The sequence below is a fragment of the Terrapene carolina genome, unplaced genomic scaffold (assembly GCF_002925995.2).
Source record: "Terrapene carolina triunguis isolate 2854851 unplaced genomic scaffold, T_m_triunguis-2.0 Scaffold111, whole genome shotgun sequence".
NCBI classification, from domain to species: Eukaryota; Metazoa; Chordata; order Testudines; family Emydidae; genus Terrapene; species Terrapene triunguis.
Genome location: NW_020664462.1, coordinates 9,775,825 through 9,787,179, shown reverse-complemented (window position 1 = coordinate 9,787,179; position 11,355 = coordinate 9,775,825). Strand labels below are relative to the sequence as shown.

At 43.4% G+C, this 11,355-nt stretch overlaps 1 protein-coding gene across 1 annotated transcript in view; it reads right to left on the bottom strand.

The window, feature by feature from the left end:
* LOC112117951 (solute carrier family 22 member 13-like) overlaps window positions 1-10,494 on the bottom strand; it is a 26,520-nt gene extending 16,026 nt beyond the window's left edge. Inside the window, exons 1-2 of the mRNA XM_026652123.1 lie at window positions 10,123-10,494; window positions 4,445-4,548 (exon numbers count right to left, since the gene is read on the bottom strand). Coding sequence (XP_026507908.1) covers window positions 4,445-4,548; window positions 10,123-10,494 — 476 coding nt within the window. The remainder of the gene's footprint in view (window positions 1-4,444; window positions 4,549-10,122) is intronic.
* Between the last annotated feature and the right edge of the window lie 861 nt (window positions 10,495-11,355).

Here is an 11,355-nt window from a genome sequence, read left to right as displayed (position 1 = left end):
GGGCGGCGAGAGGGCGGCGAGCCCCGGCTGGGGCTCGGCTCGGCTCTCCCCCCGGCAGCCAGAGCGCCGCGCCGCCCCCCTCCAGGTGCCGCCCCAAGCACCAGCTTGGGTGCTTGGTGCCTGGAGCCGGCCCTGGAACTAAGGTACGCAACTTCAGCTACGTGAATAACGTAGCTGAAGTTCGAAGTACCTTAGTTCGATCTTACCTCGGTCCACACGCGGCAGGCAGGCTCCCCCGTCGACTCCGCGGTACTCCTCTCGTCTAGCTGGAGTACCGCAGTCGACGGCGAGCACTTCCGGGTTCGACTTATCGCATCCAGACAAGACACGATAAGTCGAACCCAGAAGTTCGATTGCCAGCCGCCAAACTAGCGGCTGGGTATAGACGTACCCTAAGTCTGACCTCCTGTGTAACACACGCCATAGAACTTCCCCAAAGTAATTCCCAGCAAAGATCTTTTAGAAAAAACATCCAATCTTGATTTAAAATTTGTCAGTGATGGAGAATCCACCACAACCCTTGGTAAATTGTTCCAGTCGTTAATTACTCTGACTTAAAAATTAACATTTATTTCCAGTCTATCTTGTTATACTTTTCTCAGCTAGACTGAACAGCCCATTATTAAATATTTGTTCCCCATGTAGGTACTAATAGACTGTAATCAATACACCCTCTCTCTGTTAAACTACACAGGTTGAGCTCCTTGAGTCTATCACTATAAGGCAGGTTTTATAATCCCTTAATTATTCTCATGGCTCGTCTCTGAACCTTCTCCAAGGTATCAACATCCTTCTTGAACTCTGGGCACCAGAACTGTTCACAGTATTCCAGCAGCAGTCACATCAGTGCCAAATACAAATGTAAAATAAATAACCTCTCTACTCCTACTAAAGAGTGCCCTGTTTATTCATCCAAGGATTTGGTCACAGTGTCCAACTGGGAGCTCATGTTCAGTTGATTATCCACCATGACCCCCAAATCTTTTTCAGAGTCACTGCTTCCCAAGATAGAGTCCTGTAACTATGGCCTGCATTCTTCATTCTTAGATGTATACATTTAGCCACATTTAAAATGCCTATTTTTGGCTTGCACCCAGCTTACCAAGTGATCCAGATCACTCTGTATCAGTGTCCTGTCATCTTCATTATTTACCACTCCCCCAATTGTGTGTCACCGGAAAACGATGTTTCTTCCAGGTCGTTAATAAAAATGGTAAATAGCACAGGGCTAAGAACCAATCCCTGCAGGCCCCCTCCAGAAACACGCCTTGTTTGATGATGATTCCCCATTTACAATTACGGTTTGAGACCTATCAGTTAGCCAAATTTTTTTAAACTTTATTTTTATTGTTTTTTTTATAAAATATAAGCATAGAACAAAACATATATAAATATGTACACAAAGTGGCAATAGCATATAAATAATAAAGTTCAGTGTTCATTGAAAAACAAACAAACAGAAAAACCTGAACCCATAAAGGTCATGCAGGCTATTAATTATTGAAGTGATTTAATAGATAAATAAGTCAGAACGTAGTCTATGAGTATCGGGGATTAATGTATGCTAAGCTGCAAAGGTATGCAATAGTTTCACGTGTGACCAGACATCCTTGTATTTTTTTCACATTTCTCTTAGTAATTTTTTCTATTCGTGAAGTAGTAGAGATCTAACTCAGCAAGTCTGTATGTATGTGGAAGGCATTGCAGATTTCCATGGTCTCAAAATAACTCTTTTGGTCACTAAAATAATTGCTGCACCCCTAATATACATGTAAGCAGAGTCAGGATGAGCTCTACCCTGACATCTGGTGGTGAATTATGGCGAGTGTGGAAAAGAACTTCAGGGGCTGATCTTGTTTGCATAGGCACATCCACCCCGCCTAGCATGAGCCCACGGCAGCCATGGTCACTTTGGCAGCTGTGGGATCCCCAGTTTCTCTGTTATTGGGGCAGGAGGAATAAAGGGTTGTTACCCTGATTATGTGAATCAAGGACAATGAAACTGTTTTATGACAGAGGGTCTCACCATCACCTAAGTAGCACTCGCTAGACAAGGGACATGGGTTCCACAACCCAGTGAATTGAGAGAGGATGGGGATAGGTATTTGTACCTGATGGTATGGGCTCCCTTTGAGGACCTGAAACACCAATTGTACCACCTCCTCTCTCCACTGTTGAATGTCAGAGCTAACTTTGATTCTATTAGGAGTCTAGTTACAGGCTGCTGAGCTGAATTCACTTTGGGCCAATGGTGCACCAGCACTGGGGCTCCCCTACTACGAGCTGAAATCACTAAGAGCTGAAATCACAAAAGAGCTAAGATCACTGAGTGCGGTGTTAACTAGTGGGGGAGCCTGAAGCTATATTGCTAAGTGGCTGGCAGAGCAGTTTGCAGGGGATGGCTGGAGGAGCGGCTAGCAGAGCGGAGCCTTGCGGGGACGGTTGGAGCGGCTCAAGGAACGGCGAGTGGAGCTGTTTGCGGGGACGGCTGGAGCGGCTCACAGGTCGGTGAGCGGAGCAGAGCACCTCGTAGAGCAGAGCAGTTCGTGGGAAGGCAGGAAGTGGACTGGCTCGTGGTGAAGGCTGCGGCGGAACCCCACGGAGAGACGGCCGGTCGGCCTCGGATCATGTAAGGTGCCCCTTAACACTCTGCATGCCCCCCTTTTACTCTGGGGCTGCACTGACCAGGGGCAGAGACTTTGGGGGTTGTTGGACTTTTGGGATTTTGTGTGGTTGCTGGACCCAAGAGACTTTGGGGGTGTTGGACTTTGGGGACTCTGGGTGATTTTTGGGTTGCTGGATTCAAGAACCAAAGGGAAAGGACACGGCCCAATTTGCTGGGGTGGGTCTTTTGCTCATGGTTTGTGTTATGAATCCTGTTTGTGGTGTTTTTTCCAATTTAATGCTGATGTTGTTTACCTCATGTTATTAAACATTTTGTGCTACACTAAGACTCCGTGCTTGCGAGAGGGGAAGTATTGCCTCTTAGAGGCGCCCAGGGAGTGATATGTAATTGTCCCAGGTCACTGGGTGGGGGATCGAGCCGGTTTTGCATTGCGTTATTGAAACGGAACCCCTAGATACAGAACCCGGCCCTTGTTGCTGCCAACTTAGATGGGCAGAAGGGTTACATACACAAGCTTGGAGAAGGGGAAATAGTGATACTTAGAGTTTTTATGAGAGCACTAAATATAGTATTCCAGTGCACATGCCTTTTTTGACAGGTATAGAGGATGTGTGAAAGGTTGGCATGCGGCTGTTTGCATCTGCAGTACTCAGTGTGTGTTGCCTGTCTAGCCTTAAACACACACTCTGGAATCCCGTAGTGCCTGTTTACTATCTTGATCTGGAAGAATTGCGGGATAAAGAACTTGAAGTATCTTTTACATTAGGTCAGATGTCCTCCCTCTCCCAGGTGTCTGCTGAGAAAGTAAGACTAAGTTCTTTTCCCCATTTTACTTTGAGACTGAGATTAAGAGGGTGCTGCGAAGCACGAAGCCATATATAAATAATTCCTACAAAGTGCTTTCTGTTTCTATATTTCTTACATTCTTCTGAGGAGCGAGAGAGTTAAAAACGGTCCAGTTGTCCCCTATCTATGCATAAATCTGTGAGCATAGTCACTGAAAGAAGGAACTGTGAGTCAGTGGTAGCTGATATTTGTTGGATACGTACTTGAAGGAGGCCAGTCTATCATCTTGTATTCTATCTATCTTTTTCTATCCAGATTGTCTTAAATTTGGAGTTGGCCTTGATCTTGAGGTGCGGGTTATCCCCCAGTGGTACAAGAGAAGAATTAGATTGGATGCTGTAATCATTTTAACATATTGCATCTACATGAGGCATACTGCAAAGACTGGATTTTTCCTTAAGGGTGTCGGTAGCTTCTTGGGGTATAGAAGAGAGGAAACCAAATGGCATAGAATCCCCCCATTTTCAACCAGCTTTAATAATAAACAGCCACAGAAATGACTCAGTAACTTGCCCTAGTCTACAGGGCACATGAGTGTCAGGGCCTAGGCTCCAATGCTCTAGCCACACCAGCCTGTACACCAGCCCTGTGGCTGCGAGGCTCTATACTAGGGGTAGGCAACCTGCGGCACGCGAGCTGATTTTCAGTGGCACTCTCACTGCCCGGGTCCTGGCCACCGGTCTGGGGGGTTCTGCATTTTAATTTAATTTTAAATGAAGCTTCTTAAACATTTTAAAAGCCTTATTTACTTTACATACAACAATAGTTTAGTTATATATTATAGACTTATAGAAAGAGACCTTCTAAAAACGTTAAAATGTATTACTGGCACGCGAAACCTTAAATCAGAGTGAATAAATGAAGACTCGGCACACCACTTCTAAAAGGCTGCCGATCCCTGCTCTATACTATACACCCCCAAGTGAGGTTATGCTGCTGACTTTGTGCAGGTTGATCATTCATTCTCCTTACCTGTCACTTAACGAACTGGAGATCACAGCTCCAAGGAGAAGTCCCAACATGTAAATGAATTGGGAGATGTCATTTAGCTTTTTTCGGTCACATACCAGGTCAAACTGAAAGAAGGGAACAAAGTAGGTTTAATTTTAAAGTGGCTTGATTTGGTGGCTGGATTCAAGACCTGCTAGCAGCACAAACATTCCCAGAGAGAACCGGAGATTAAGGTACACGGCCTATAATGCCAAACCACCATTCACCTACCAAAGCACCACCCCAGTCAGCATCTAGTGTCACTTGAGTCTTTGATGTGTTCATAGGTAATACTAACCAGAAAGATCAGACCTACAGGGTCATTCAGTCCCTCTCCCTGTCGGGGGAGGATTGTCCACAAGCAATGGAGATCTCAGTACTTCCCTTGATAGACTATTCCATCATCTAAGGGATCTCACTGTAAGGATGCTTTTCTCAATATTCAGCCTTTCATAAATTGATCCCACTACCCTTCATTTCACTGCTACAATAAGTGCCACAGTAAACTGCTCCTCTTCCTTTTTGGGGTTAGACCCCTTCAGGGAGGTGTAAAACATGTCCTCCTTTGCCATGTGTCGACCAACCAATTCACATTCCACCTTTTTAACTCTTTCGTCAATAAGTCACAAGAACTTCAGCCTCCTGATTCTTTACTCTCTTCTGAGTTTCCAAATGTACTTTGTCAAAATGGTAATGAGTAGAGCTGGTCAAAAACAGCTTGCAAATGTTTGGGAAACTTTTTATTTTTATTTTAAATTATTTATTTCTTCAAAAAAATTTTACAAAAAAGCTTTACACTTCAGTTTCTTCCTCCCTCCCCCTCTCTTTTTGTCTCTTAATAAAAGGGGACCAATAGGGGAGAAAATAAGAAATTGAACAATTTTGGTTTTCATTAAAAACCTGGGAAATTTTAAACCCCACTTTGTTTTGCAAAATTATATTTATATAAATATATACATATTTTCTGGCAAAAAAAATTTTTTTAGCAACAAATTTTCAACCAGAGGTAATAACAAGGTGTCAAGAACCGAACACAATATTCCAAGTGCATTTCACCAGAGATACCAGGAGAATCTATTCTCCCTCTCTGCCCCACGATGTAACGCCGCTACATGGATAGGCTGTAGCCGATCCACCAAGGTTCTTTTGAGGTCATCCATCACCATGACTCAACCCTGTACACGCTCACTCCAAGTGCCTTCTACTTTTATTGCTTCCCAGTAGGTTTCCCCTGCAGTTGAGTAGTATAGATGCATTGTGTGTGTGCGCACGCATATTTCCTTCAAGTTTGGGGTAACTGCAACAGCCTTTATTTAAACATGCCTCCATTGCATAAGGCTGTGGGTTCACTTACAGCCTTAACAACATTATAATGGGCAGTAACTCCTCAGATACGAGTCCCAACAACTGTATGCAGTAGAAAACAGAACCTCAGCCACTCTGTTTGCCAGAAGCTGGGAATGGGCGACAGGGACGGATCACTTGATGATTATCTGTTCATTCCCTCTGGGGCACCTGGGATTGGCCACTGTCAGAAGACAGGATACTGGGCTAGATGGACCTTTGGTCTGACCCAGTATGGCCGTTCTTATGTTCTTATGTATTGCCAACCAATTCCTTACAGACAGAGACCCTTCTTTCAGACAAGTTAGCATAGGTATAAGCCAGCCTTTTCAAAAATAGCTCACTTAAAGGCAGAGGTGTGCTATCCTGAGCTTCTGTCTTCCCGACAGCAATGGGCGAACGTTTACTTCTTCAAAGCCTTTCACAACAAAAGACTAGACTAGAGCCAGGAAGGGGATCCATCGTCTAGCCTGGATTCAGATGCTTAGAAGGCAATTTGGGAGCATCCAGAGTAGGTATAAAATGTGACAATTAACACAGTACTCTAGAAGGCTTAAGGAGTCCAATTAGAATGCACAGATTTGGAATCTATAATTTGATTTATGCTTGGCCAGTAACTCAGAAAGGAACTTAGTGACACCATATATAAAGTGCCAACTTGTCCCATAATTGCACTTTACAAAAGAGTTTCCCACTGGTGCTTGCCCTGGAGAGCTTAAAATCTCAAGTGACGGGAAGATGAGGCCTGGGAATGGATTGAGCCATAATCAATCAGTAGAAGAAGGCAAAACAAAAGAAAGGGTTTTCTAGGAGACCTTTAAACATGGAGAGGCAAGATGGTAGTTGTGAGGGTGGCTTTTCCAAACCTAGCGGGCAGCATGATAAAAGGGCTGGAAGTTGTGAGCATAGGTGCTGGAGCTAGGAGTGTTAGGGATGCTGACGCACCCCCTGGCTTGAAGTGGTTTACATCATATACAGGGTTTACAGTTTGGTTCAATGGCTCTCAGCACCCCCCACTACATAAACTGTTCCAAGCACCCCTGGTTGTGAGTGGGAGAAGAGGATGGAAGGAGAGAACACAGGGCAGAACAGGGAAATCAAGGGTGAGGTACAGTTAGGGACAGAGCTTTTACTGTATGTTGTTAGAAGATCAGTTCCTAAGAACATAAGAATGGCCATAAGGATCAGACCACTGGTCCATCTAGGCCACTCTCCTGTCTTCTGACACTGGCCAGTGCCACATCCTTCAGAGGGAATGAACAAAACAGTGCAACTATGGCGTGATCCATCCCCTGTTGTTCAGTCCCAGCTTCTGGCAGTTAAGAGATTTAGGAACACCCAGAACATGAGGTTAAGTCCCTGACCATTTTGGCTAATAGCCATTGATGGATCTATCCTCTATGAACTTACCTTATTCATTTTTCAACCCAGTTATACTTTGGGCCTTCACAAGATCCCCTGGCAACGAGTTCCACGGGTTGTGTGTGCGCGCGTTGTGTGAAGAATTACTTCCTTTTGTTTGTTTTAAATCTGCTGCCTATTCATTTCATTGGGTGACCCCCTGATTCTTGTATTATGTGAAGGGGTAAATAACACTTCCTTATTCACTTTCTCCACACCATTCATTATTTTATAGATCTCTACCATATCCCCCCTTAGTAGTCTCTTTTCTAAGCTGAATAGTCCCAGTCTTTTTAATCCCTCCTTGTATGGAAGCTGTTTAATACTCCTGATCGTTTTCCAATTCTAATGCATCTTTTTGTTGTTGAGATGGGGCAACCTGAGCTGCATGCAGTATTCACTGTGTGGGCATACCATGGATTTATATAGTAGCATTATGATATTTTCTGTCTTATCTTCCATTTTCTAATGGTTCCTAACATGGTTCACTTTTTTGACTGCCACTGCATATTGAGCGGATGTTTTCAGGGAACTATCCACAATGACTGCAGTATCTCTTTCTGGAGTGGTAACAATTAATTTAGACCCCATCATTACGTATAGATAGGATTATTTTTTTTCCAATGTGCATTACTTTGTACTTATCGACAGTGAATGTCACTTACCATTTTGTTGCCCAGTCACCCAATTTTGTGAGACCCTTGTAATTCTTCATAGTCAAATTTGGACTTAACTATCTTGAGTAGTTTTGCCACCTCACTTTTGCCACCTCTGCAAATTTTGCCACCTCACTTTTTACCCTTTTTTCCACATTATTTATGAATATGTTGAACCGCACTGATCCCAGTACAGGTCCTTGGGGGGCACTGCTATTTACCTCTCTCTATTGTGAGAATGGACCATTTATTCCTACCCTTTGTTTCCTGTCTTTTAACCAGTTACTGATCCACGAGAGGACCTCTCCTCTTATCCTATGATAGCTTGCTTTGCTAAAGAGCCTTTGGTGTGGTACCTTGTCAAGGGCTTTCTGAAAGTCCAAGTACACTATATCCACTAGATCACCCTTGTCCACACGTTTGTTGACCCCCTCAACGAATTCTAATAGATTGGTATGGCATGATTTCCCTTTTAAAAAGCCATGTTGACTTTCTTCCCCAACATATCAAGTTCATCTATGTGTCATATAATTCTGTTCTTTACTATAGTTTCAACCAACTTTCCTGGTACTGAAGTTACATTTACCGGCCTGTATTTGCCAGGATCACCTCTCAAGCCTTTTTAAAAAAATCAGTGTTACATTAGCTATCCTGCAATCATCTGATACAGAGGCTGATTTAAGCGATAGATTACATACCACAGTTAGTAGTTCTGCAATTTCATATCTGAGTTCTTTCAGAACTCTTGGGTGAATACCATCTTGTCCTGGTGACTTATTACTGTTTAATTTATCAATTTGTTCCAAAACCTCCTCTATTGACAACTCAATCTGGGACAGTTCCTCAGATTTGTCACCTAAAAAGAATGGCTCAGATGTAGCACTCTCCCTCACATCTTCAACATAGAAACGTAGGGCAGCAAAGGACTTCAGGAGGTCATCTAGCCCAGGCCCCTGCAATGAGGCAGCACCAAAGATACCTAGACCATCTCCAGCTGCTGCTATCTAACCTGTTCTTAAAAGCCTCTAAGGACAGGGATTCCACAGCCTCCCTAGTTAACCTGTTCCAGAGTTTAACTATCCTTATAGTTAGAAAGTTTTTCCTAATGTTCAGCCTAAATTTCCCTTGCTGCAAACTAAGTCTATTACTTTTTATCCAACCTTAAGCAGACATGGAGAAAAATTCATCACAGGCCTTTTTATAACAGCCTTTCACATACTTTTGCACACAGTGCGCAGTTAATCTGTGGAACTCATTGCAATGGGATGTTGTGATGGCCAAAAGTATAGCTGGGTTCACAAATTAACTAGATAAGTTCATGGAGGATAAGGTCCATCAATGACTATTAGCCAAGATGGTTGAAGGGGTGTGGGGAGGCAACCCTATACCTCTGACAGATGCTGGGAGGGGAAGACAGGGGTGGTTCACTCCAACTGCCATGTTGTTCTGTACACTCTCCTGAAGCTTTGGTGCTGGCTGCTGTCGGAGACACGATATGAGGCTAGATGCACCATTGGGTCTGACACAGTATGGCCATTCTTATGTTTTTATCATTTTTGCTGCTCTTGGACTCTCTCCAATTTGTCCCTATCTTTCTTTAAGTGCGGAGACTAAGGCCTCACCCGTGCCAAGCAGAACAGAACTATTACCTCCGGTGTCTTACATGTGACCCTGTTAATACATCCCAGAATAACATTTGTCTTTTTAACAGCAGCATCACACTGTTGACTCATTCAATTTGTGATCCACTGTAACCCCCAGATCCTGTTCTGTAGTACTGCTGCCTAGTCAGTTATGCCCCATTTTGTACTCGCACATTTGAGTAATACTTCAATGTCAGCAAACGTTAATTTCACCACACACACACACAAACCAAAAAATATTTCCATCAGTAATTAAAATGTACAGCGAGGCAAAGAAAGAAAAATGCTGGTTAAGAACTTCAAGTTTGATTTAAGGATACTTACTTGGTATATTTTGACAAGTGAAGTTGAAAATGTGTGGTTTAATGGTTATACATTTCAACTTTTTGAATCTCAAGGTCATTAAATTATTGTCTGACACTCCTCCCATAATTTCCTACAACTGTGAGTTTAAACCAATAAAATTAAAATGCTTAACATAAAAAATAAAAGTCTAAATTCTGCCACATCACCCATAGCTTGACATCTCCAGAAGCCGGGGGACTTCAAAGTAGAAAGATTTTATCATTGCAATAAAGGAATCTGTATTCATCAAAAACAAAGTGTAGTTACAAACCTGAGTTACCAACATTTGTTCTTGCTCTGAAGGATAGACCCAGCCCTTCTGGCACGTCTCAGTGGAGTTAAGCCCATATTCTAGGATGGAGTCCATACCCTGATCCACAGGAGTGTACATGTGGCATTCCTTGTAAGATCCAGATGTCTTCCTAGGAATGGTTAGGTTCAGCTGCTGTTCTTTGGTCAGGTTTGGACTAATTTCATGGATCCAGCTTGTATCACAGTGATGAGGCACATGCATAACCATGAACAATTGGCTGAACATGTGGAACGCAATGCTAGGACATGCCAGAGAAATTAGCAGCACCAAACATTTTTGAAATCTCCCAAAATCACCAACTGTTTTTAGAATTTCTCCGAAGTCTGTCATTGTGAGCTTGGTCTGCGGGCAGACAGTACTGAGCCAGCCTTTCATATGGTCTAGAATTAATGTTTAAACATAAAATAAACTCTCCAGAAGTACACAGTTAAGGCAAAGCTAATTTTGCATCAGGATCCACGTTACTAAAACCTAAGGCATGTTTTCTAGTTCACATGCTGCACTGTGTAATGTATTAATCACCTTTCAACAAAATAGGCAACAGCCATTCCCCGTGTGCTGAAGTCTGAAAGGCAGTGTAGACTAGAGGTTAGAGCAGAGGACTTGGTCTCAGGAGACATGGATTCTATTGTCATCTCTAGCAGGATCCAGCTGTGTGAGTTTGGGTAAGATGCTAATGATCAGTTTGTGCACCTAAATCCAGGCTCCTGGTGCCCGATTTTCTGAACTCTTGAGCACCTGCACCTCCCATTGACTCCAATTGTTCTGGGGGGGACTCAGCACCTCTGAAAGTCAAGCATTAGGTATCTGATTTAGCATAGCATTACACCGACACCCAGCTGGAGTAACTCCACTGTGTGGGGAAAAAGAACTGGGTGGCCTTTATGGCAGCCAAAGTAACACCGAAGGCCCAAATTCAGGCCCTCTGACAGAAGCTGACTATACAGACGGCCTTTACATAGAACAGTACAGGCCAGGGCCTGAACAAAACTAAGCTGTACAAGCCCCTGCCAAATACGGTCATGGGCTATGACCAGAGGAGGGAGGGGGAGGGAGCAATGGGAAAGGCTTAGCAACACAATATCCGCTTGTTTATAAAAAAAAACATGATATCCGCTTGTTTATGAGAAACATGATAACCGCTTGTTTATGAAACATAATAACCGCCTATATGAAGAAATTGCTTCTAGT